At 51.7% G+C, this 26921-nt stretch overlaps 1 protein-coding gene across 1 annotated transcript; it reads right to left on the bottom strand.

The window, feature by feature from the left end:
• Positions 1–1399: 1399 nt before the first annotated feature.
• LOC143696524 (transforming growth factor beta-1 proprotein-like) lies at positions 1400–26921 on the bottom strand. Its single transcript, XM_077193004.1, has 9 exons — positions 26433–26921; positions 22368–22767; positions 19225–19415; positions 16113–16230; positions 11546–11635; positions 9288–9438; positions 7660–7738; positions 7371–7461; positions 1400–1677 (listed from the first exon to the last, which is right to left on the bottom strand). Exons 2-9 carry the CDS (start codon positions 22744–22746, stop codon positions 1517–1519), a joined length of 1260 nt encoding a protein of 419 aa, XP_077049119.1. The 5' UTR covers positions 22747–22767; positions 26433–26921; the 3' UTR covers positions 1400–1516.

Here is a 26921-nt window from a genome sequence, read left to right as displayed (position 1 = left end):
GATTTTGGGGTGGATTTGGGGATTTTTTGGGGTGGATTTGGGGGTTTTGGGGTGGAATTTCAGGGGATTTTGGAGGTGGATTTTGGGGTGGTATTGGGGGTTTTGGGGTGAATTTTTGGAGGATTTTGGGGTGGATTTTGGGGGTTTTTCGGTGGATTTTTGGGGGATTTTGGGGGGATTTTGGAGGTGATTTTTGGGGTGGATTTTGGGGGATTTTCAGGAGGATTTGGGGGTTATTTTGGGGGGATTTTTAGGGGGATTTGGGGGTTATTTTGGGGGGATTTGGGGCTTTTTGAGTGGGGATTTGGGGCATTTTTGGGGAGGATTTGGGAGTTGGATTTGGTGGATTTTTGGGATATTTTAGGGATTTTTTGGGGGTTTATTTTGGGGGAAATTTGGGCTTTTTTCATGTATTTTTGGGGGGTTTTGGGGCTTTTTTGGGGCGGTTTTTGGGGCGGTTTTGGGGCTTATTTGGGGTCACTCTGGGGAGGTTTTTCACCCACTAAACACCAAAAAAACACCAAAAAAAATAGAAATTAAATAAAATTTATTGGTCCAACAGAGCCAGGCACTTCTTGGGGGGAACGTGGAGATTTTGGGGTGGATTTGGGGGATTTTGGGGTGGATTTTTGGGGGATTTTGGGGGATTTTGCAGGTGGATTTTGGGGTGGTTTAAGGATTTTTTTGGCGTGGATTTGGGGGATTTTTAGGGGATTTGGGGTTTAATTTGGGGAATTTTTAGGGGGATTTTGGGCTTTTTGAGTGGGGATTTTGGGGCATTTTTCGGGTGGAATTTGGGGGTTTTTTCATGGATTTTTGGGGATTTTTTGGGGCGGTTTTTGGGTGGTTTTGGGGGATTTGGGGTCCGAAGACTGAAAAAACATCACCAAAAAATAGAAATTAAATAAAATTTATTGGTCCAACAGAGCCAGGCACTTCTTGGGGGGGAAGGTGGAGATTTTGGTGTGGATTTGGGGATTTTTTGGGGTGGATTTTGGGGGGATTTTGGGGTGGATTTTTGGGGGATTTTGGGGGGATTTTGCAGGTGGATTTTGGGGTGGTTTAAGGATTTTTTTGGCGTGGATTTGGGGGATTTTTAGGGGGATTTGGGGTTTAATTTGGGGAATTTTTAGGGGGATTTTGGGCTTTTTGAGGGGGGATTTTGGGGGATTTTTTGGGTGGAATTTGGGGGTTTTTTCATGGATTTTTGGGCCAGTTTTTGGGGCCGTTTTTGGGGTGGTTTTGGGGCTTATTTTGGGGAATTTTTTAGGGGGATTTTGGGCTTTTTGAGGGGGAATTTGGGGTTTTTTTCGTGGATTTTTGGGGCTTTTTTGGGGCGGTTTTTGGGGTGGTTTTGGGGGGTTTGGAGTCCGAAGACTGAAAAAACATCACCAAAAAATAGAAATTAAATAAAATTTATTGATCCAACAGAACCAGGCACTTCTTGGGGGGAACGTGGAGATTTTGGGGTGGATTTGGGGGATTTTTGGGGTGGATTTTTGGGGTTTTTTTGGGGTCAGCTGCACTTGCAGGCGCTGACCACCATCCCCGAGAGCTGCTCCACGCGCGCCTTGCGCCCCACGTAGTAAACGATGGGCAGGGGCTCAGGCTCTGGGGGACGCAGCACGGGGCGGCCGAGGCCGAGGCCCGGGTTGTGCAGGTTGTACAGGGCAGCACCTGGGTGGGGAAAATTGGGGGATTTGGGGGGTGAGAGGGGAAAAAACGGGGCCAAAATGACCCCAAAATGCAGCAAAATATCTGCAAAATACAGCAAAATACACCCCAAATATACACCAAAATATCTGCAAAATACACCCAAAATTACCCAAAATACATCCCAAAATACCTCCCAAAATACACCAAAATATCTGCAAAATACACCCAAAATTACCCCAAAATACATCAAAATATCTGCAAAATACACCCCAAAATACATCCCAAAATTACCCCAAAATACACCAAATATCTGCAAAATACATCCCTAAATACACCAAAATATCTGCAAAATACACCCCAAAATACATCCTAAAATACACCATAATATCTGCAAAATACACCCCAAAATTACCCCTAAATACATCCCAAAATTACCCCAAATACACCAAAATACTTCAAAAAATACCCCCAAAATACATCCTAAAATAACCCCAAAATACACCCCAAAAGACACCAAAATACACCCCAAAATACACCAAAACATGCACCAAAATATCTGCAAAATACACCCCAAAATACACCAAAATACACCCCAAATATACACCAAAATACCTGCAAAATACATCCCAAAATTACCCCAAAATACAGCCCAAAATTACCCCAAAATACATCCCAAAATTACCCCAAAATACACCCCGAAAGACACCAAAATACACCCCAAAATACACCAAAACATACCCCAAAATATCTGCAAAATACATCCCAAAATTGCCCCAAAATATCTGCAAAATACATCCCAAAATTACCCCAAAATACACCCCAAAATACACCAAAACATACACCAAAATATCTGCAAAATACATCCCTAAATACACCAAAATATCTGCAAAATACACCCCAAAATACATCCTAAAATACACCAAATATCTGCAAAATACATCCCAAAATTACCCCTAAATACATCCCAAAATTACCCCAAATACACCAAAATACTTCAAAAAATACCCCCAAAATACATCCTAAAATAACCCCAAAATACACCCCGAAAGACACCAAAATACACCCCAAAATACACCAAAACATACACCAAAATATCTGCAAAATACATCCCAAAATACACCAAAATACACCCAAAATACACCAAAATATCTGCAAAATACACCCCAAAATTACCCCAAAATACAGCCCAAAATTACCCCAAAATACATCCCAAAATATCTGCAAAATACAGCAAAATACACCCCAAATATACACCAAAATACCTGCAAAATACATCCCAAAATTACCCCAAAATACACCAAAAAATACACCCCAAATACACCAAAATACTCCAAAAAATACCCCCAAAATACATCCTAAAATACACCAAAATATCTGCAAAATACATCCCAAAATTTCCCCAAAATACATCCCAAATATGCCAAAATACATCCCAAAAATACCCCCAAAATACATCCTAAAATACATCAAAATACCTGCAAAATACATGCCAAAATTACCTCAAAATACACCTCAATATACCCCAAAATATCTGCAAAATACATCCCAAAATTGCCCCAAAATATCTGCAAAATTACCCCTAAATTACATCCCAAAATTACCCCAAATACACCCCAAAATGCACCAAAATATCTGCAAAATACACCCCAAAATAACCCCAAAATACATCCCAAAATTACCCCAAAATACATCCCAAAATACACCAAAATACACCCCAAAATACACCAAAACATACACCAAAATATCTGCAAAATACATCCCAAAATACACCAACATATCTGCAAAATACACCCCAAAATTACCCCAAAATACATCCCAAAATTACCCCAAAATACACCCCAAAATATCTGCAAAATACAGCAAAATACACCCCAAAATACACCAAAACACCTGCAAAATACATCCCAAAATTACCCCAAAATACAGCCCAAAATTACCCCAAAATACAGCCCAAAATTACCCCAAAATACACCAAAATATCTGCAAAATACACCCCAAAATTACCCCAAAATACATCCCAAAATTACCCCAAAATACACCAAAAAATACACCCCAAATACACCAAAATACTCCAAAATATACCCCCAAAATACATCCTAAAATACACCAAAATATCTGCAAAATACATCCCAAAATTTCCCCAAAATACATCCCAAATATGCCAAAATACATCCCAAAATTAACCCAAAATACATCCCAAAAATACCCCCAAAATACATCCTAAAATACATCAAAATACCTGCAAAATACATGCCAAAATTACCTCAAAATACACCTCAATATACCCAAAATATCTGCAAAATACATCCCAAAATTGCCCCAAAATATCTGCAAAATTACCCCTAAATACATCCCAAAATTACCCCAAATACACCCTAAATATGCACCAAAATATCTGCAAAATACATCCAAAATTGCCCCAAAATATCTGCAAAATACACCCCAAAATTACCCAAAATGCATCCCAAAATTACCCCAAAATGCATCCCAAAATACACCTCAATATACACCAAAATTACCCCAAAATACACCAAAATATCTGCAAAATACACCCCAAAATTACCCCAAAATACATCCCAAAATTACCCCAAAATACACCAAAACATACACCAGAATATCTGCAAAATACATCCCAAAATACACCAAAATATCTGCAAAATACATCCCAAAATTACCCCATAATTACCCCAAAATACACCCAAAAATACACCCCAAATACACCAAAAAATACATCTCAAATACACCAAAATACTCCAAAAAATACCCCCAAAATACATCCTAAAATACACCAAAATGCCTGCAAAATACATCCCAAAAATACCCCAAAATACACCCCGAAAGACACCAAAATACACCCCAATATACACCAAAATATCTGCAAAATACACCCCAAAATTACCCCAAAATACACCAAAATACCTGCAAAATACACCCCAAAATTACCCCAAAATACACCCCAAAATTACCCCAAAATACACCAAAACATACACCAGAATATCTGCAAAATACATCCAAAAATACACCAAAATATCTGCAAAATACACCCCAAAATACATCCCAAAATTACCCCAAAATACACCAAAACATACACCAGAATATCTGCAAAATACATCCCAAAATACACCAAAATATCTGGAAAATACATCCCAAAATAACCCCAAAATGCATCCCAAAATTACCCCAAAATACACCCCGAAAGACACCAAAATACACCCCAAAATACACCAAAACATACACCAAAATATCTGCAAAATACATCCCAAAATACACCAAAATACACCCCAATATACACCAAAATATCTGCAAAATACACCCCAAAATTACCCCAAAATACACCTCAATATACCCCAAAATATCTGCAAAATACATCCCAAAATTACTCTAAAATACACCTCAATATGCACCAAAATATCTGCAAAATACATCCCAAAATTACCCCTAAATACACCCCAAAATTACCCCAAAATACACCTCAATATACCCTAAAATATCTGCAAAATACATCCCAAAATAGATTCCAAACTACACCAAAAAATCTGCAAAATACATCCCAAAATTACCCCAAAATACACCAAAATACTCCAAAAAAATACCCCCAAAATACATCCTAAAATAACCCCAAAATAACCCCAAATACACCCCAAAATCCACCAAAAATTCACCCCAAATCCACCAAAATACCTTCAAAATACACCCAAAATCCATCCCAGAATAACCCCAAAATATTCTGAGAGTACACCCCAAATACAGCCCCAAAATGGCCCAAAATGGCCCAAAAATGGACCCAAAATTCACCCAAAATGGCCCCAAAATGCATCCAAAAATGGCCCCAAAATGGACCCAAAATGGAGCCAAAATTCACCCAAAATGGCCCCAAAATGCATCCAAAAATGGCCCCAAAATGGACCCAAAATTCACCCAAAATCCATCCCAGAATAACCCCAAAATATTCTCAGAGTACACCCCAAATACAGCCCCAAAATGGCCCCAAAATGCATCCAAAAATGGACCCAAAATGCACCCAAAATGGCCCCAAAATTCACCCAAAATGGACCCAAAATTCACCCAAAATGGACCCAAAATTCACCCAAAATGGACCCAAAAATGACCAAGAATGACCCCAAAATACATCCAAAAATTACCCCCAAATAATCCCAAAATATCCCCAAAATGGACCCAAAATGACCCCAAAATAGACCCAAAAATGGACCCAAAAATGACCCAAGAATGATCCCAAAATATCCCCAAAATAAACCCAAAATGACCCCAAAATGGACCCAAAATATCCCCAAAATGACCCCAAAATAGACCCAAAAATGACCCAAGAATGATCCCAAAATATCCCCAAAATACACACAAAAATGGACCCAAAATAATCCCAAAATATCCCAAAAATTCACCCAAAAATGGACCCAGAATATCCCCAAAATACATCCAAACATGGCCCAAAAATGACCCCAAAATATCCCCAAAATGGACCCAAAAAAGGGCCCAAAAATGGGTCCCTAGGACCCCCTCAAACCTGCATTTATCACCCTGGGACCCCCAAAATCCTCCCCAAACCCCCCCAAAATCCCCAAAATCCTCCCCAAAATCCCCAAAATCCTCCCCAAACCCCCCCAAAATCCCCAAAATCCTCCCAAACCCCCCCAAACCCCCCAAAATCCTCCCCAAACCCCCCCGTTATTCACTCAGAGAGAGCTGGGGACCCCCTGGGACCCCCGAATTTTCCCCAAACCCCTCCAGGACCCCCCAAACCCCCCCAAACCCCCCTAGGACCCCAAGGACTCCCCAAACTCCCCCAAACACCTCCAGGACCCCCAAAACTTCCCCTAAACTGCCCCCAAATCCCCCCAGGACCCCCCAAAAATCCCTAAAATCCCCCCCCAAACTTCCCTCAGGACCCTCTGGGACCCCACAAGGACCCCCCCAAATCGCCCCAAACTCCCCTTAAACTCCCCAAAGCTCCTGAGATGTCCCCAGGAGCCCCCAAACCCCCCCAAAATCCTCCCCAGGACCCCCAAATCACCACCCAAACCCCCCCAAATCCCACCCAAACACCCCCAGGACCCCAAAATCCTCCCAAACCCCTGTAAATGCCCCTCAAACACCCCCAGGACCCTCTGGGACACCCAAAATCCTCCCCAAACTCCCCCAGACCCACCCAGGACACCCCAAACTCCCCCCAGGACCCTCTGGGACCTCCCTAGGACCCCCTCAAACAGCCCCAAACCCTCCCAGGACCCCCAAACTCTCCCCAAATGCCCCTTAGGACCCCTCAGGATCCCCTGGGACCCCCCCAAATCCTCCCCAAACTCCCCCAGGACCCCTCAAATACCCCCAAACACCCCAAACACCCCAAATCCCACCCAAACAGCCCCAAATCCCACCCAAACACCCCCAAACACCCCCAAATCCCACCCAAACACCTCCAGGACCCCCAAAATCCTCCCCAAACCCCCCTAAATGCCCCTCAAACACTCCCAGGACCCTCTGGACACCCAAAATCCTCCCCGAACTCCCCCAAAATTCCCCCAGGACCCCTCAAATGCCCCTCAAACCCCACCCAAACACCCCCAAACACCCCAAATCCCACCCAAACACCCCCAAACCCCACCCAAACCCCCCAAATCCCACCCAAACACCCCAAACCTCACCCAAACACCCCCAAACCCCTCTGGGACCCCCCAAACCCCCCCAAATCGCACCCAAACCCCCCCAAATCCGCACCTTGGTGTGGTGGGTGTCAGCGCTCCAGATGTAGGAGCAGGGCCCCCCACAGAAGTTGGCCATGTACCCCCGGGGACCCCCAAAAACACCCCCAAACAGCCCCAAATCCCACCCAAACACCCCCAAATCCCACCCAAACACCCCCCAAATCCCTCTGGGACCCCCCCAAACCCCTCTGGGCCCCCCCAAATCCCCACCTTGGTGTGGTGGGTGTCAGCACTCCAGATGTAGGAGCAGGGCCCCCCGCAGAAGTTGGCCATGTACCCCCCGGGGCTCGTGGATCCACTTCCACTCCAGGTCCCGCCGGAAATCGATGTACAGGGGGCGCACACAGCAGCTCTGCTCCTCGGGGCTGGGGAAAATGGGGGTTTTGGGGGGTTTTGGGGGGATTTGGGGGGATTTTGGGGGGATTTGGGGGTCCCTGGGGGTCCCAGCCCCAATGGATGCACAGGGGGCGCACGCAGCAGCTCTGCTCCTTGGGGCTGGGAAATTGGGGGGTTTTGGGGGGTTTTGGGGGGATTTTGGGGGGTTTTGGGGGGATTTTGGGGGTGCCAGGGGGTCCCAGGGCGATAAATGGGGGTTTGGGGGGGTTTTGGGGTGGTTTTGGGGGGTCCCTGGGGGTCCCAGCCCCAATGGATGCACAGGGGGCACACACAGCAGCTCTGCTCCTCAGGGCTGGGAAAATTGGGGATTTTGGGGGGTTTGGGGATTTTGGGGGTCACTAGGGGGTCCCAGAGGGTCCCCAGGTCTCCCTGAGTGAGTAATGGGGGATTTAGGGGGGTTTGGGGGGGATTTTGGGGGTCCCAGGGGGTCCCCAGCTCTCCCTGAGTGAACACTGGGGGAGTTTGGGGAGGGTTTTGGGGAGGATTTTGGGGATTTGGAGACGATTCTGGGGTCCCTGAGGGTCCTGAATCTGGGCAAGGGTCCCAATGTCCCCAGAACCTCCAGTGTCCCCAATGTCCTCAATCCCCAAATGTCCCCCCAATGTCCCCAATCCCCCTCAATGTCCCCATTGTCCCCAATGTCTTTAGTGTCCTCACTGTCCCCGATCCCCCCATTGTCCCCAATGTCCCCAATCCCCTCACAGTCCCCAGTGTCCCCAAATCCCTGATCCCCCCAATGTCCCCAATCCCCCCAATGTCCCCAATCCCCCCATTGTCCCCAACGCCCCCACTGTCCCCAATGTCCCCATTGTCCCCAACGCCCCCACTGTCCCCCACTGTCCCCATTGTCCCCATTGTCCCCAATCCCCCCCCATTCCCCCCACTGTCCCCACTGTCCCCATTCCCCCCAATGTCCCCATTGTCCCCACTGTCCCCACTGTCCCCAATCCCCTCCCACTCCCCCCACTATCCCCAATCCCCCCACTGTCCCCAATGTCCCCACTGTCCCCATTGTCCCCAATCCCCCCCCATTCCCCCCATTCCCCCCATTGTCCCTGTTGTCCCCATTGTCCCTGTTGTCCCCAATGTCCCCAACCCCGACAATGTCCCCAATGTCCCCAATCCCCTCAGTGTCCCCAAATCCCCCCCAATGCCCCCAATGTCCCAGATTCCCCCAATGTCCCCATTGTCCCCAGTGTTCCCAATCCCCTCACAGTCCCCAATGTCCCCAACCCCCACAATGTCCCCAATCCCCCCAGTGTCCCCAATCCCCCATTGTCCTCCACTGTCCCCCATTGTCCCCACTATCCCCAATCCCCCCAATGTCCCCACTGTCCCTGATGCTCCCACTGTCCCCAATCCCCCCAATGTCCCCAATCCCCTCCCATTCCCCCCACTGTCCCCATTGTCCCCAACCCCCCCACTGTCCTCATTGTCCCTGTTGTCCCCATTCCCCCCACTGTCCCCACTGTCCCCATCACTGTCCCCATTCCCCCCGTTGTCCCCATTGTCCCCTACCCCCCGCAGTGCTGTCCCTCCAGCTCCCGTCTCTGCCGGTGCCCGTGCAGGGCCTGGGCGCGCTCGGGGGGCAGCGCCATGGCCAGGACGTGGGGGACGCGGCGGTGCCGGCGCGCGATGCTCTGCATGTCCCCGCGCTCCTGCTCAAAACCTGCAGGGGACAGCAATGGGGACATCAATGACATCATTAGGGACATCAATGACATCATTGGGGACATCAATGACATCATTGGGGACGCGGCGGTGCCGGCGCGCGATGCTCTGCATGTCCCCACGCTCCTGCTCAAATCCTGTGTGGGGACAGCAATGGGGACATCAATGACATCATTGGGGACATCAATGACATCATTGGGGACATTGGGGACATCATTGGGGACGCGGCGGTGCCGGCGCGCGATGCTCTGCATGTCCCCCCGCTCCTGCTCAAAACCTGTGTGGGGACAATGGGGACATCAATGACATCATTGGGGACATCAATGACATCATTGGGGACATCAATGACACCATTGGGGACGCGGCGGTGCCGGCGCGCGATGCTCTGCATGTCCCCCCGCTCCTGCTCGAATCCTGCAGGGGACAATGGGGACATTGGGGACATCAATGACATCATTGGGGACATCGGGGACACCATTGGGGACGCGGCGGTGCCGGCGCACGATGCTCTGCATGTCCCCCCGCTCCTGCTCAAACCCTGCAGGGGACAGCAATGGGGACATCAAAGACATCATTGGGGACATCAATGACATCATTGGGGACATTGGGGACATCAATGACACCATTGGGGACGCGGCGGTGCCGGCGCGCGATGCTCTGCATGTCCCCGCGTTCCTGCTCGAATCCTGTGTGGGGACATTGGGGACATCAATGACATCATTGGGGACATCAATGACATCATTGGGGACAGCATTGGGGACGCGGCGGTGCCGGCGCGCGATGCTCTGCATGTCCCCGCGCTCCTGCTCAAAACCTGCAGGGGACAGCAATGGGGACATCAATGACATCATTGGGGACATTGGGGACACCATTGGGGACGCGGCGGTGCCGGCGCGCGATGCTCTGCATGTCCCCGCGTTCCTGCTCGAATCCTGTGTGGGGACAATGGGGACATCATTGGGGACATCAATGACATCATTGGGGACATTGGGGACACCATTGGGGACATTGGGGACACCATTGGGGACATCACTGGGGACACCATTGGGGACACCACTGGGGACACTGGGGACACCATTGGGGTCCGGGCTCTGCGCTGCTGCTGGAAACGCCGCCAAAACCACGCAAAATAATGAAAACATCATTTACCAAATCCCCTGAAATCCACCCCAAAACTCCCCCAAAACTCCCCCCAAATCCCCCAAAAACTCCTCAAAATTCCCCCAAAACTCCCCCAAAATTCCCCCCAAAATTCCTCCCAAACCACCCCAAAACTCCTCCCAACCTCCCCCCAAAAATCCCCCACAATTTCAAAATCCCCAAAAAATCCCCCCCCAAAATCCCCTAAAATCCCCCCAAAACTCCCCGAATTCACCCCAAATTCCCCCAAACCCTTCAAAACTCCCCCCAAAACTCCCCCACAATTTCAAAATCCCCCCAAAAATCCCAATTTTTTCCAAATTTGCCTCAAAATCCCCCCCAAATTCCTCTAAATTCTGCTCAAAACTCCCCCAAATTCCCCCAAACTCCCCCACAATTTCCAAATTCCCCAAAAAATTTCCCCAAATTCCCCCCCAAAAATCCCCCCAAAATCCCAAATCCTTCCCAAATTCCCCCAAATCCCAATTTTTTTCCAAATTCGCCTCAAAATCTCCCCCAAAATCCCCCAAAACTTCCACTGAAAGTCCCCAAATTCCCCCAAAACTCCCCAAAATTCTCCCAAATTCACCTAAAACTCCCCAAATTCCCCCAATTTTTTCCAAATTTGCCTCAAAATCCCCCTCAAAATCCCCCAAAACTCCCCTAATTCACCCCAAATTCCCCCAAACCCTTCAAAACTCCCCCCAAAAATCCCCAGAATTTCCAAATTCCAAAAAAAATCCCCCCCAAAATCCCCCAAATTCCCCCAATTTCTTCCAAATTTGCCTCAAAATCCCCCCCAAATTCCCCAAAAAATCCCCCCAAAAATCCCAATCCCTCCAAATTCCCCCCCAAAAATCCCCTCAAAAACCCCCAAATTCTCCCCAAAATCCCCAAATTGCCCCAAAATCCCCAAATTGCCCCAAAATCCCCAAACTGCCCCAAAATCCCCCAAATTTGGGCACCTTCGATGCTGATTTTCAGGGCGGGGCCGTCGCCGTCGGCCCCGGGCTCGCAGGGGCAGTGAACGCTCAGGCGGAACAGGGCCAGCGATTCTGGGGCAAATCCCGGGGATTTGGGATTTTGGGATTTTTTGGGGGATTTTGGGGGATTTTGGGGATTTTTGAGGGATTTTGGGGTTTTTGAGGGGATTTTGGGGGGTTTTTGGGGGGGGTTTAGGGATTTTGAGAGGATTTTGAGAGGATTTTGAGGGATTTTGGGGGGATTTTGAGAGGATTTTTAAGGGATTTTTAAGGGATTTTGGGGGTTTTTGAGGGGGATTTTGGGGGGTTTTGAGGGATTTTGGGGGGTTTTTGAGGGGATTTTTGGGGGTTTTTTGGGGATTTTTTGGGGGAGTTTTGGGGATTTTGAGAGGATTTTGAGGGATTTTGGGGGTTTTTGAGGGGATTTTTGGGGTTTTTGGGGGGGGTTTTGGGGATTTTGAGGGGATTTTGGGGGGATTTTTAAGGGATTTTTAAGGGATTTTTAAGGGATTTTGGGGGTTTTTGAGGGGGATTTTGGGGGGGTTTTGAGGGATTTTGGGGGTTTTTGAGGGGATTTTTGGGGATTTGAGAGGATTTTGGGGGATTTGGGAGGATTTTGGGGGATTTTTGAGGGATTTTGGGGGGATTTTTGGGGATTTTGGGGGGTTTTGAGGGGGATTTGGGGATTTTGGGGATTTGGGGGATTTTGGGAGGATTTTTGAGGGGATTTTTGGAGATTTTGGGGGGGATTTGGGGGGAATTTGGGGGTGGATTTGGGGGGAATTTGGGGGATTTTGGGGATTTTTGGGGAGATTTTGGGGATTTTTGGGGATATTGGGGATTTTTTGGGGGATTTTGGGGGATTTTGAGAGGATTTTGGAGGATTTTTGGGGAATTTTGAGAGGATTTTGAGGGGATTTTTGAGGGATTTTGGGGATTTTTGAGGGATTTTGGGGGTTTTTGAGGGGATTTTTGGGGGGGTTTTTGGGGATTTTTGGGGGTTTTTGAGGGGGATTTGGGGGGGGATTTGGGGGGATTTGGGGGTGGATTTGGGGGGGTTGGGGATTTTGGGGATTTTTGAGGGGATTTCTGGGGGATTTTGGGGGGTTTGGGGGGATTTTGGGGGGAATTTTGGGATTTTTGGGGGGATTTTTTGGAATTTCGGTAGGATTTGGGGTGAATTTTAGGGGGAAATTTTTGGATTTTGGGGGGATTTTGGGGGATTTTGGGATTTTGAGAGGATTTTGCGAGGATTTGGGGGATTTTTGAGGAATTTTAGGGGGAAATTTTTGGATTTTGGGGGCAATTATTTGTATTTGGGTGAAATTTGGCTGATTTTTGGGAAATTTTCGTGAATTTTTTTGCGGATTTTTCAGGGATTTTTGGGGAATTTTCAGGAATTTTTTTGTGGAATTTCCAGGGAATTTCTGGGATTTGGGGACCCTGGGGGCGCCGCTGTCCCTCACCAGAGCCACACCGCGCTCTCAGATTTTTTGGTGAGAATTTTGCCATATTTGGGTGAAATTTTGCCGATTTTTGTGGAATTTTGGGGATTTTTTTGCAGAATTTTCAGGGATTTTTTTGCAGAATTTTCAAGGAATTTTTCCGCAGAATTTTCCCACAGAATTTTCAGGGATTTTTTCTGAATTTTCAGGCATTTTTGCAGGATTTTCAGGGATTTTTTCCCGAATTTTCAGACATTTTTTTGCAGGATTTTCAGGAATTTTTTGCGGAATTTTCAGGGATATTTTTTGCAGAATTTTCAGGTTTGTTTTTTTTTTTTGCAGAATTTTCAGGGATTTTTTTTTTGCAGGATTTCCAGGATTTTTTGCAGGATTTTCAGGAATTTGTTTTGCAGGATTTTCAGGGATTTTTGTGGAATTTTTGGGGATTTTTTTTGCAAAATTTTCAGGAATTTTACAGAATTTTAAGGATTTTTTTGCAGAATTTTCAGGGACTTTGGAAGAATTTTCAGGGATTTTTTTGAGGAATTTTCGGGATTTTTCACAGAATTTTCAGGGATATTTTTTTGCAGAATTTTCGGGGATTTTTTTTACAGAATTTTCAGGGATTTTTTGCAGAATTTTCATGGATGATTTTGCAGAATTTTCAGGGATTTTTTTGCAGAATTTTCAGGGATTTTTTTTCCAGAATTTTCTGGAATTTTTTGCAGCATTTTTAGGGATTTTTTTTTTTTTTTTTTGCAGATTTTTCGGGAATTTTTTTTGCGGAATTTTCAGGAATTTTTTTGCAGATTTTTCAGGGATTTGTTGCAGAATTTTCAGGAATTTGTTTTGCAGGATTTTCAGCGATTTTTTGTGGAATTTTCGGGGATTTTTTTTGCAAAATTTTCAGGAATTTTACAGAATTTTAAGGATTTTTTTGCAGAATTTCAGGGATTTTTTGTGAATTTTCGGGGATTTTTTTGCGGAATTTTCAGGGATTTTTTCACAGAATTTTCAGGGATATTTTTTTGCAGAATTTTCAGGGAGTTTTTTTTTTTTTTTTTTTGCAGAATTTTCAGGGATTTTTTGGAAGAATTTTCAGGGATTTTTTTTTCTTTGCAGAATTTTCAGGGATTTTTTTTTTTTTTTGCAAAATTTTCAGGGATTTTTTACAGAATTTTCAGGGATTTTTTACAGAATTTTCAGACATTTTTTTGCAGAATTTTCTGGGATTTTTGCAGGATTTTCAGGAATTTTTTGCGGAATTTTCAGGGATATTTTTTGCAGAATTTTCAGGGATTTTTTTTTTTGCAGAATTTTGCAGGATTTTCAGGAATTTGTTTTGCAGGATTTTCAGGGATTTTTTCCCCAGAATTTTCTGGATTTTTTTGCAGAATTTTCAGGGATTTTTTGCAGAATTTTCAGGGATTTTTTTGAGGAATTTTCAGGGATTTCTTTGCAGAATTTTTGGGAATATTTTTGCAGGATTTTCAGGAATTTTCTGGCATTTGGGGACCCTGGGGACGCCGCTGTCCCTCACCAGAGCCACCCCCACACTCTCAGATTTTTTGGTGAGAATTTTGCCATATTTGGGTGAAATTTTGGCCGATTTTTGCGGAATTTTCGGGGATTTTTTTGCGGAATTTTCGGGGAATTTTTGCAGAATTTTCAGGATTTTTTTTGTTGAATTTCCAGGGATTTTTTTGCGGAATTTTCAGGGATTTTTTCACAGAATTTTCAGGGATATTTTTTTGCAGAATTTTCAGGGAGTTTTTTTTTTTTTTTTTTGCAGAATTTTCAGGGATTTTTGGAAGAATTTTCGGGGATTTTTTGCAGAATTTTCGGGGATTTTTTTACCGAATTTTCAGGAATTTTGCGGAATTTTCAGGGTTTTTCTGGGATTTGGGGACCCTGGGGACGCCGCTGTCCCTCACCAGAGCCACACCGCGCTCTCAGATTTTTTGGTGAAATTTTGGCCGATTTTTGCAGAATTTTCAGGGATTTTTTTGCTGAATTTTCGGGGATTTTTTCACAGAATTTTCAGGGATTTTTTTGAAGAATTTTCAGGGATTTTTTTTGTGGGATTTTCAGGGATTTGGGGACCCCGGGGACGCCGCTGTCCCTCACCAGAGCCACACCGCACTCTCAAATTTTTTGGTGAGAATTTTGCCATATTTGGGTGAAATTTTGGCCGATTTTTGCGGAATTTTCGGGGATTTTTCACAGAATTTTCAGGGATATTTTTTTGCAGAATTTTCAGGGAGTTTTTTTTTTTTTTTTTTTTTGCAGAATTTTCAGGGATTTTTTGGAAGAATTTTCGGGGATTTTTTTGCAGAATTTTCGGGGATTTTTTTGCGGAATTTTCAGGGACTTTGGAAGAATTTTCAGGGATTTTTTTGCAGAATTTTCGGGGATTTTTTTGCGGAATTTTCAGGGATTTTTCACAGAATTTTCAGGGATTTTTTTGCAGAATTTTCAGGAATTTTGCGGAATTTTCAGGAATTTTTTTGCGGAATTTTCAGGGATTTTCAGGGATTTGAGGACCCTGGGGACGCCGCTGTCCCTCACCAGAGCCACACCGCGCTCTCAAATTTTTTGGTGAGAATTTTGCCATATTTGGGTGAAATTTTGGCCGATTTTTGCGGAATTTTCGGGGATTTTTTCACAGAATTTTCAGGGATATTTTTTTGCAGAATTTTCAGGGAGTTTTTTTTTTTTTTTTTTTGCAGAATTTTCAGGGATTTTTTGGAAGAATTTTCGGGGATTTTTTTGCAGAATTTTCGGGGATTTTTTTGCGGAATTTTCAGGGATTTTTCACAGAATTTTCAGGGATTTTTTTGCAGAATTTTCAGGGATTTTTCGCAGAATTTTCGGGAATTTTTTTGCAGAATTTTCAGGAATTTTTTTGCAGGATTTTCAGGGATTTTCTTGCAGAATTTTGGGGGATTTTTTTGCGGAATTTTCAGAGATTTTTTTGCAGAATTTTCGGGGATTTTTTTGCGGAATTTTCGGGGATTTTTTGCAGGATTTTCAGGGATTTTTTTTGCGGGATTTCCAGGGATTTTCAGGGATTTGGGGACCCCGGGGACGGCGCCGTCCCTCACCGGAGCCGCGCAGCCACTGCCGGACGGTGTCGGTGACATCGAACCAGAGCCACTCGTCCTCGGCCGTGACGCGAACGGAGCGGCCGTGCAGGAAGCGCCAGGAGGAGTTCCCGAAACCCTGGGACAGCACGGGGGGACATGGGGGACATTTGGGGACAATGGGGGGATTGGGGGGAATGGGGACAATGGGGGGATTGGGGACAATGGGGGGATTGGGGACATTGGGGACATTTGGGGACATTGGGGTACATTGGGGGCAATGGGGACAATGGGGACATTGGGGACAATGGGGACATTGGGGGCAATGGGGACAATGGGGACATTGGGGAGATTGGGGGGTATTGGGGTCATTGGGGACATTGGGGGGACATTGGGGAGATTGGGGGGATGGGGACATTTGGGACATTTGGGACATTGGGGGGGATTGGGGGCATTGGGGTCATTGGGGACATTTGAGGACATTGGGGGGTTTGGGACATTGGGGACATTGGGGGGACATTGGAGGCATTGGGGGGACATTGGGGACATTTGAGGACATTGGGGTCACTTCATTGGGGACATTGGGGACATTGGGGGCACTGGGGGAGATTGAGGACATTGGGGATTTGGGCACATTGGGGGGACATTGGGGTCACTTCACTGGGGACATTGGGGAACATTGGGGACAATGGGGACATTTGGGGCATTGGGGGCATTGGGGACATCAATGGGACATTGGGGGGACATTGGCGTCAATGGGGGGATTGGGGACATTGAGGACATTGGGGACATCAATGGGACATTGGGGACATTGGGGTCATTTCGGACAATGGGGACATTGGGGGACATTGGGGACATTTGGGACAATGGGGACATTGGGCAGTGAGGATGTCCCCAATGTCCCCATTGATGTCCCCAATGTCCCACTGACGTCCCCAATGTCCTCAATCCCCCAGATGTCCCCGATGTCCCCAGATGTCCCCAATCCCCCAATGTCCCCAAATGTCCCCAGTCCCCCCAATGTCCCCCCAATGTCCCCAATGTCCCCAAATGTCCCCAATGTCCCATTGATGTCCCCGCTGTCCCCGTCCCCCTGTCCCACCTGGTAGAGCTCCACTCTCTGCTCCAGGCCCGCTGTCCCAATGTCCCATTGATGTCCCCAGATGTCCCCGCTGTCCCCAATGTCCCCAATGTCCCTGTCCCACCTGGTAGAGCTCCACTCTCTGCTCCAGGCCCGCTGTCCCCAATGTCCCATTGATGTCCCCAATGTCCCCAATGTCCCCGTCCCCCTGTCCCACCTGGTAGAGCTCCACTCTCTGCTCCAGCCCCGCTGTCCCCAATGTCCCCGCTGTCCCCAATGTCCCCAATGTCCCCGTCCCCCTGTCCCACCTGGTAGAGCTCCACTCTCTGCTCCAGCCCCGCTGTCCCCAATGTCCCCGCTGTCCCCAATGTCCCCAATGTCCCCGTCCCCCTGTCCCACCTGGTAGAGCTCCACTCTCTGCTCCAGCCCCGCTGTCCCCAATGTCCCATTGATGTCCCCAATGTCCCCAAATGTCCCCAATGCCCCCAGATGTCCCCAATGTCCCCGTCCCCCCTGTCCACCTGGTAGAGCTCCACTCTCTGCTCCAGCCCCGCTGTCCCCAATGTCCCATTGATGTCCCCAATGTCCCATTGATGTCCCCGCTGTCCCCAATGTCCCATTGATGTCCCCAATGTCCCCAATGTCCCCGTCCCCCCTGTCCCACCTGGTAGAGCTCCACTCTCTGCTCCAGCCCCGCTGTCCCCAATGTCCCCGCTGTCCCCAATGTCCCATTGATGTCCCCAATGTCCCATTGATGTCCCCGCTGTCCCATTGATGTCCCCAATGTCCCCGTCCCCCTGTCCCACCTGGTAGAGCTCCACTCTCTGCTCCAGCCCCGCTGTCCCATTGATGTCCCCAATGTCCCCGTCCCCCTGTCCCACCTGGTAGAGCTCCACTCTCTGCTCCAGCCCCGCTGTCCCCAATGTCCCCAATGTCCCATTGATGTCCCCAATGTCCCCAATGTCCCTGTCCCACCTGGTAGAGCTCCACTCTCTGCTCCAGCCCCGCTGTCCCCAATGTCCCATTGATGTCCCCAATGTCCCCGTCCCCCTGTCCCACCTGGTAGAGCTCCACTCTCTGCTCCAGCCCCGCTGTCCCATTGATGTCCCCAATGTCCCATTGATGTCCCCAATGTCCCCGTCCCCCTGTCCCACCTGGTAGAGCTCCACTCTCTGCTCCAGCCCCGCTGTCCCCGCTGTCCCATTGATGTCCCCAATGTCCCCCGCTGTCCCTGTCCCCCTGTCCCACCTGGTAGAGCTCCACTCTCTGCTCCAGCCCCGCTGTCCCCAATGTCCCATTGATGTCCCCAATGTCCCCGTCCCCCCTGTCCCACCTGGTAGAGCTCCACTCTCTGCTCCAGCCCCGCTGTCCCCGATGCCCCCAGATGTCCCCAATGTCCCCAATGTCCCTGTCCCCCTGTCCCACCTGGTAGAGCTCCACTCTCTGCTCCAGCCCCGCTGTCCCCAATGTCCCATTGATGTCCCCAATGTCCCCAATGTCCCATTGATGTCCCCAATGTCCCCGTCCCCCCTGTCCCACCTGGTAGAGCTCCACTCTCTGCTCCAGCCCCGCTGTCCCCAATGTCCCCAATGTCCCATTGATGTCCCCAATGTCCCCGTCCCCCCGTCCCACCTGGTAGAGCTCCACTCTCTGCTCCAGCCCCGCTGTCCCCGCTGTCCCATTGATGTCCCCAATGTCCCATTGATGTCCCCAATGTCCCCGCTGTCCCCGTCCCCCTGTCCCACCTGGTAGAGCTCCACTCTCTGCTCCAGCCCCGCTGTCCCCAATGTCCCATTGATGTCCCATTGATGTCCCATTGATGTCCCCAATGTCCCCGTCCCCCTGTCCCACCTGGTAGAGCTCCACTCTCTGCTCCAGCCCCGCTGTCCCCAATGTCCCATTGATGTCCCATTGATGTCCCATTGATGTCCCCAATGTCCCCAATGTCCCCGCTGTCCCTGTCCCACCTGGTAGAGCTCCACTCTCTGCTCCAGCCCCGCTGTCCCATTGATGTCCCCAATGTCCCCGCTGTCCCCGTCCCCCCTGTCCCACCTGGTAGAGCTCCACTCTCTGCTCCAGCCCCGCTGTCCCCGCTGTCCCCGCTGTCCCCGCCGCTGTCCCCTGTCTGAGCATGCGCAGCTCGGCCCGGCTCAGCTCGGCCCCGCCCAGCCCGGCCCGGACCCGCGAGGCGTTGAACCGGAAATAGAGACTGCGGGGGGAGGGGCGCCAGCGCTCCGTGTCACCTGCGGGGACAATGGGGACAATGGGGGAATGGGGACAATGGGGACAATGGGGACAATGGGGACAATGGAGGGATTGGGGACATTGGGGACAATGGGGACAATGGGGGGATTGGGGACATTGGGGACAATGGGGGGATTGGGGACAATGGGGGGATTGGGGACAATGGGGACATTGGGGGGATTGGGGACAATGGGGACATGGGGGACAATGGGGACAATGGGGACATTGGGGGGATTGGGGACATTGGGGACAATGGGGACATTGGGGACATTGGGGACACGGGGGACAATGGGGACATTGGGGGGATTGGGACATTGGGGGCATTGGAGACAATGGGGGCATTGAGGGGAATGGAGACATTGGGGACATTGGGGGGACAATGGGGACATGGGGGACACTGGGGGGGGCAATGGGGACATTGGAGACAATGGCGACATTGGGACATGGGGGGCAATGGGGACATTAGGGACATTGGGGGGGATTGGGGGACATTGGGGACAAGGGGACATTGGAGGACATTGGGGGACAATGGGGGGATTGGGGACATTGGGGGACATTGGGGACATCAATGGGACATTGGGGGGATTGGGGACAATGGGGACATTGGAGCCATTGGGGGAATTGGGGATATCACTGGGGACATTGGAGACATTGGGGGGGCAATGGGGACATTGGGGACAATGGGGACAATGGGGTGACATTGGGGGGATTGGGGACATTGGAGACAATGGCAACATTGGGGGGAATGGGGACAATGGGGACACTGGGGACAATGGGGACAATGGGGACATCCAGGACATTGAGAGGACATTGGGGACATTGAGGGGATTGGGGACATTGAGGGGACATTGGGGACATTGGGGACACTGGGGGGATTGGGGACATTAATTGAGGGGACAATGGGGACAATGGGGGATATTGGGGACATTGGGCACATGGGGGACAATGGGGACACTGGGAACATTGAGGGGACATTGGGCACATGGGGGACATTGAGGGGACATTGGGGACATTGTGGACATTGAGGGGACACTGTGGACACCGAGGGGTTAAACCGGAAATACAGACTGTGGGGGGAGGGGCGCCCGAGATCCGTGTCACCTTCGAGGGGACATCAATGGGGACATTGAGGGGACACTGGGGGCACTGAGGGGACACTGGGGGCACTGAGGCCACCTCGGTGTCACCCGGCCACCTCAGGGACACCGGGTCACTGTGGGGTCACCGTGGGGTCACCAGGTCACCACAGGGACACTGGGTCACATTGGGGTCACTGAGGTCACCATGGGGTCACTGCGGGGTCACCTTGGGGACATCCTTGGGTAACCTTGACCCTGAGCCCAGCCCCCGATCCTGACCCCATGACCTTGTCCCCCCCATGTCCCCATGTCCCCCCTGATGTCCCCATGTCCGTGTGTCCCCCCCCGTGTCCCTCTGTCCCTCCCCTGTCTCCATGGGCAGTGTCCCTTGTCCCCACCGTGGGTCACTGTCACCCCCCGTGTCCCCACTGCGTCCCTGTGTCCCCCTGGCCCCCGGGTGTCCCCACCGTGTCCTCAGTGTCCCCATGTCCCCCGTGCTGTGTCCCCGTGTCCCCGTGCTGTGCCCCCCGTGTCCCTCTCAGTGTCCCCATGTCTCCCTGTCCCTCTCAGTGTCCCCCATGTCCCCCTTTCAGTGTCCCCATGTCCCTCTCAGTGTCCCTCTCAATGTCCCCCGTGTCCCCCTGTTCCTCTCGATATCTCCATGTCCCTCTCAGTGTCCCCATGTTTCCCCGTCCCTCCCATGTCCCCCTGTCCAGCTGTGTCTCCGGTGTCCCCAGTGTCCCCAGAGTGTCCCCATTGCCCCTCACCGTCCCCGGGGCTCTCCATGGGGCAGCGCAGCAGCTCCTTGGCGCAGTGATCCTGCGGCTCCTCGTGCTCCTGTGTCCCCATGTCACCCCCATGTCCCCATGTCCCCATGTCCCCCCCAGTGTCCCCAGAGTGTCCCCAGTGTCCCCTCACCATCCCCGGGGCTCTCCATGGGGAAGCGCAGCAGCTCCTTGGCGCAGTGATCCTGCGGCTCCTCGTGCTGCTGTCCCTCTGTGTGTCCCCATGTCCCCCTGTCCATCTGTCCCCCCCAGTGTCCCCAATGTCCCCAATGTCCCCATTGTCCCCTACCGTCCCCGGGGCTCTCCATGGGGAAGCGCAGCAGCTCCTTGGCGTAGTAATCCTGCGGCTCCTCGTGCTCCTGTGTCCCCATGTCACCCCCATGTCCCCAATGTCCTCAGTGTCCCCAATGTCCCCAGAGTGTCCCCAATGTCCCCAGTGTCCCCTACCTTCCCCGGGGCTCTCCATGGGGAAGCGCAGCAGCTCCTTGGTGCAGTGACCCTGCGGCTCCTCGTGCTGCTGTGTCCCCATGTCACTCCACACCCCCATATCCCCAATGTCCCCAGTGTCCCCAGAGTGTCCCCAGTGTCCCCAGAGTGTCCCCATTGTCCCCTCACCGTCCCCGGGGCTCTCCATGGGGAAGCGCAGCAGCTCCTTGGCGCAGTGATCCTGCGGCTCCTCGTGCTCCCGCAGCCGGGTCTATGTCCCCAATGTCCCCAGAGTGTCCCCAATGTCCCCAGAGTGTCCCCAATGTCCCCAGAGTGTCCCCATTGTCCCCTACCTTCCCCGGGGCTCTCCATGGGGAAGCGCAGCAGCTCCTTGGCGTAGTAATCCTGCGGCTCCTCGTGCTCCCGCAGCCGCGCCCATGTCCCCATATCCCCAATGTCCCCAATGTCCCCAGAGTGTCCCCAATGTCCCCAGAGTGTCCCCAATGTCCCCCTGTCCCCTCACCGTCCCCGGGGCTCTCCATGGGGAAGCGCAGCAGCTCCTTGGCGTAGTAATCCTGCGGCTCCTCGTGCTCCTGTGTCCCCATGTCACCCCAATGTCCCCAGTGTCCCCAATGTCCCCAGTGTCCCCAATGTCCCCTACCTTCCCCGGGGCTCTCCATGGGGAAGCGCAGCAGCTCCTTGGCGTAGTAATCCTGCGGCTCCTCGTGCTCCCGCAGCCGCGCCCGCTGCCGCAGCAGCTCCCGGGTGCTGTTGTAGAGCGCCCGAACCTCCTCGGGCAGCGGCGCCGGGGCCGGGCCGGGCTCGGGGGGCGGCGCCGGTAACCGGAGCTTGCTCAGGATCTGGCCCCGCACGGCCTCGATTCGCTTGCGCCGCGCCGCCTCCAGGTCCAGCGTGCGGCACGTGCCCAGGGCACGGCACGGCACGGGCAGCAGCGCGGCCAGCAGCGCGGCCAGCAGCACGGACAGACGCACGGACGGGCGCACGGACGGACGGACGGGCAGCGGGACGGGCAGCGGCATGCCGGACACCGGGATGGAACCCTCGGGAGGGACGGAGAGCGACCGGGATAAAACCCTCATGATGGACAGGGAGAGATCGGGATAAACCCTCGGGAGGGACCGGGATAAAACCTCGGGAGGGACCAGGAGAGACCGGGATAAAACCTCGGGAGGGACGGAGATGGACCGGGATAAACCCTCGGGAGGGAGCGGGATAAACCTTTGGGAGGGACGGACCGGGATAAACCCTCGGGAGGGACGGAGAGGGACCGGGATAAAACCTCGGGAGGGATAGAGATGGACCGGGATAAAACCTCTCGGGAGGGACCGGGATAAACGCTCGGGAGGGACCAGGAGGGATCGGGGTAAACCCTCAGGAGGGACCAGGATAAACCCTCAAGAGGGACCGGACACCGGGATAAACCCCTCGGGAGGGACCGGGATAAACCCTCGGGAGGGACCGGGATAAACACTCAGGAAGGACAGGACTAGACCGGGATAAACCCTCGGGAGGGACTGGGATAAACCCTCGGGAAGGACAGGACTAGACCAGGATAAACCGCTCGGGAGGGACCGGGATAAACCCCTCAGGAGGGAGCGGGAGGGACCGAGATAAACCCTCGGGAGGGACCAGGATAAACTCTTGGGAGGAACCAGGATAAACCCCTCAGGATGGACCGGGATAAACCCTCGGGAGGGAGCGGGAGAGATCGGGATAAACCCTCGGGAGGGAGCGGGAGAGATCGGGATAAACCCTCGGGAGGGACCAGGATAAACCCCTCAGGATGGACCGGGATAAACCCTCGGGAGGGACCGGGATAAACCTTTGGAGGGACCGGAATGGACCGGGATAAAGCCCTCAGGAGGGACCCGGGAGGACCAGGAGGGATCAGGATAAACCCTCGGGAGGGACCAGGAGATATCGGGATAAACGCTCGGGCTAAACCCTTCAGGATGGACCGGGATAAACCCTCAGGAGAGACCGGAATGGACCGGGATAAACCCTCGGGAGGGACCAGGGAGGACCAGGAGGGATCGGGATAAACCCTCGGGAGAGACCGGGATAAAACCCGTTGGGAAGGACAGGAATAGATCAGGATAAACCCTCGGGAGGGAGCGGGAGGGACCGGGATAAACTCTTGGGAGGAACCGGGATAACCGGACACTGGGATAAACCCCTCGGGAGGGATGGAGATGGACCGGGATAAAACCCCTGGGGAGGGACCGGGATAAACCCTCAGGATGGACCGGGATAAACCCTCAGGATGGACCAGGAGGACCAGGAGGGATCGGGATAAACCCTTGGGAGGGACCGGAATGGACCGGGATAAACCCTTGGGAGGGACCAGGAGGGATCGGGATAAACCCTCAGGAGGGACCGGGAGAGATGGGGATAAACCCTCGGGCTAAACCCTTCAGGATGGACCGGGATAAACCCTCGGGAGAGACTGGGGAGGACCAGGAGGGATCGGGATAAACCCTCGGGATGGACAGGAATAGACCAGGATAAACCCCTTGGATGGACCGGGAGAGATGGGGATAAACCCCTAGGGAGGGACCGGGATAAACCCCTCAGGATGGAGCGGACACCGGACACGGGGAGTGACCAGGAGGGACTGGGATAAACCCTCGGGAGGGACCAGGAGGGACCGGGATAAACCTTTGGGAGGGACCAGAATGGACTGGGATAAACCCTTGGGAGGGACCAGGAGGGACCGGGATAAACCCCTCAGGATGGACCGGGAGAGATCGGGATAAACCCTCGGGAGAGACCGGGATAAACCCCTCGGGATGGACCAGGGAGGACCAGGAGGGATCGGGATAAACCCTCAGGAAGGACAGAGATGGACCGGGATAAACTCTTGGGAGGAACCAGGATAACCGGACACCGGGATAAACCCTCGGGAGGAACCGGGATAAACCCTTGGGATGGACAGGAATAGACCAGGATAAAGCCCTCAGGATGGACCGGGAGAGATGGGGATAAACCCTCGGGAAGGACCGGAATGGACCAGGATAAAGCGCTCGAAAGGGAGTGGGAGGGACCGGGATAAACTCTTGGGAGGAAGTGGATACCGGGATAAACCCTCGGGAGGGACCAGGAAAGACCGGGATAAACCCCTCGGGAGAGACCGTAATGGACCGGGATAAACCCTCGGGAGGGACTGGACATGGGGAGTGACCAGGAGGGACCAGGATAAACCTTTGGGAGGGACTGGAATGGACCGGGATAAACCCCTCGGGATGGACCGGGAGAGATCGGGATAAAGCCTCGGGAGGGACCGGGATAAACCCTTGGGAGGGACTGGGAGAGATGGGGATAAACCCTCGGGCTAAACCCTTCAGGATGGACCGGGATAAACCCTCGGGATGGACCAGGGAGGACCAGGAGGGGATAAACCCCTTGGATGGACCGGGAGAGATCGGGATAAACCCTCAGGATGGAGCGGGATAAACTCTTGGGGGGGAGCAGGAGAAATTCCCGGGCGGGGTTAAAGACACCGGGACCAGGATAAACCTCCTGGAACCGGGACAAACCCCACAGAACCGGGATAACCTCCCCAAAACCGGGAAAAATCCTCCCGAAATTGGGATAACTCCCCTAAAATTGGGATAAATCCTCCCAAAACTGGGATAAACTCCCCACAGAACCGGGATAAACTCCCTGGAACCGGGACAAACCCCACAGAACCCGGACAAACCCCACAGAACCGGGATAACCCCCCTAAACCGGGATAACCCCCTAAACCGGGATAAATCCTCCCAAACCGGATAATCCCCTAAAACTGGGATAACTCCCCTAGAAACGGGACACGCCCCCTAAAACCGGGATAAATCCTCCCCAAAACCGGGGTAAATCCTCCCAAAACCGGGATAAACCCCCTAAAACTGGGATAAACCCCACAGAACCGGGATAACCTCCCAAAATCGGGAAAAATCCTCTCAAAACCGGGATAAATCCTCCTGAAACCGGGATAAACTCCCCTAGAAACGGGACACGCCCCCTAAAACCGGGATAACCTCCAAAACCGGGATAAATCCTCCCAAAAACCGGGATAAATCCTCCTGAAACCGGGATAAATCCTCCTAAAACCGGGACACGCCCCCTAAAACCGGGATAAATCCTCCCAAAAACCGGGATAACCTCCCAAAACCGGGATAAATCCTCCCAAAAACCGGGATAACCTCCCCAAAACCGGGATAAATCCTCCCAAAAACCGGGATAACCTCCCCAAAACCGGGACACGCCCCCCGGTACAGCGGTGAACTCCTGAACCGCGATCAAATCCTCCCAAACCGGGATAAACTCCCCAAAACCGGGATAAACCCCCTGAAACCGGGATAAACCCCCTAAATCCGGGATTAAACCCCCTAAAACCGGGATAAACCCCCCTTAAAACCGGGATAAACTCTCCTTGAACCGGGACTTAACCCGGGACACCCCGCCCGGGTTTCCCTCCCTGGGCTCGGTTCCGCTCCCCATGTCCCGGTCTGGGTGTCCCGGGTTGCTCCCCCCCGGTTTTATCCCGGTTTTTCCCCGTTTCATCCCGGTTTTATCCCAGTTTTTCCCGGTTTTATCCCGTTTTTTTCCCGGTTTTCCCCGTTTTTTCCCGGTTTTATCCCAGTTTTTCCCAGTTTTTCCCGGTTTTCCCCGTTTTTTCCCGGTTTTTCCCCGCTTATCCCGGCTGGTCCCGGTCGTCCCCTACCGGTTCCGGTTTGTCCCGGTGGTCCCGGCTCCTCCCCGCTTCTCCTCGGCGCTCCCGGCTTGGCCCGGCCGGTTCCGCTTTGTCCCCGGGTTTGTCCCGGTTTTGTCCCGGTTTGTCCCGGGTTTGTCCCCGGGTTTGTCCCGGTTTTGTCCCGGTTTGTCCCGGGTTTGTCCCCGGGTTTGTCCCGGTTTTGTCCCGGTTTGTCCCCGGGTTTGTCCCGGTTTGTCCCGGGTGTCCTTTGCTGCTTGTCCCGCTTGGTCCCGCTTGGTCCCGCTTGGTCCCGGCCTTCCCGTTTGTCCCGGGTGGTCCCTGGCCGGTCCCGCTTTGTCCCCGCTCTGTCCCTGCCCAGTCCCGGGTGCCCCGGTTTGTCCCTTTCTGTCCCTTTCTGTCTCTTTTTGTCCCTTTTTTGTCCCTTTTCTGTCCCTTTTTTGCCCGATTTCGCCGCTTTTTCGCCCGATTTTGCCGCCGGGCCCCACCAGGAAACGCCGC

This window comes from Agelaius phoeniceus, chromosome 36 (genome assembly GCF_051311805.1).
Source record: "Agelaius phoeniceus isolate bAgePho1 chromosome 36, bAgePho1.hap1, whole genome shotgun sequence".
Classification (NCBI taxonomy): domain Eukaryota; kingdom Metazoa; phylum Chordata; class Aves; order Passeriformes; family Icteridae; genus Agelaius; species Agelaius phoeniceus.
This window is presented reverse-complemented; position numbering and strand designations above follow the sequence as displayed.

Bases quoted from the DNA above. Each gene is read 5' to 3' on its own strand.
- LOC143696524 (XM_077193004.1), bottom strand. From the start codon at position 22,746: ATGCCGCTGCCCGTCCCGCTGCCCGTCCGTCCGTCCGTGCGCCCGTCC. The intron at 7,462-7,659 runs CCCCGGGGGGTA...GTTTTTGGGGGT, and splicing joins AGTGGAAGTGGATCCACGAG to CCCCGGGGGTACATGGCCAA. The intron at 1,678-7,370 runs GTTTGGGTGCGA...TTCCCCACCCAG, and splicing joins CAAGGTGCGGATTTGGGGGG to GTGCTGCCCTGTACAACCTG.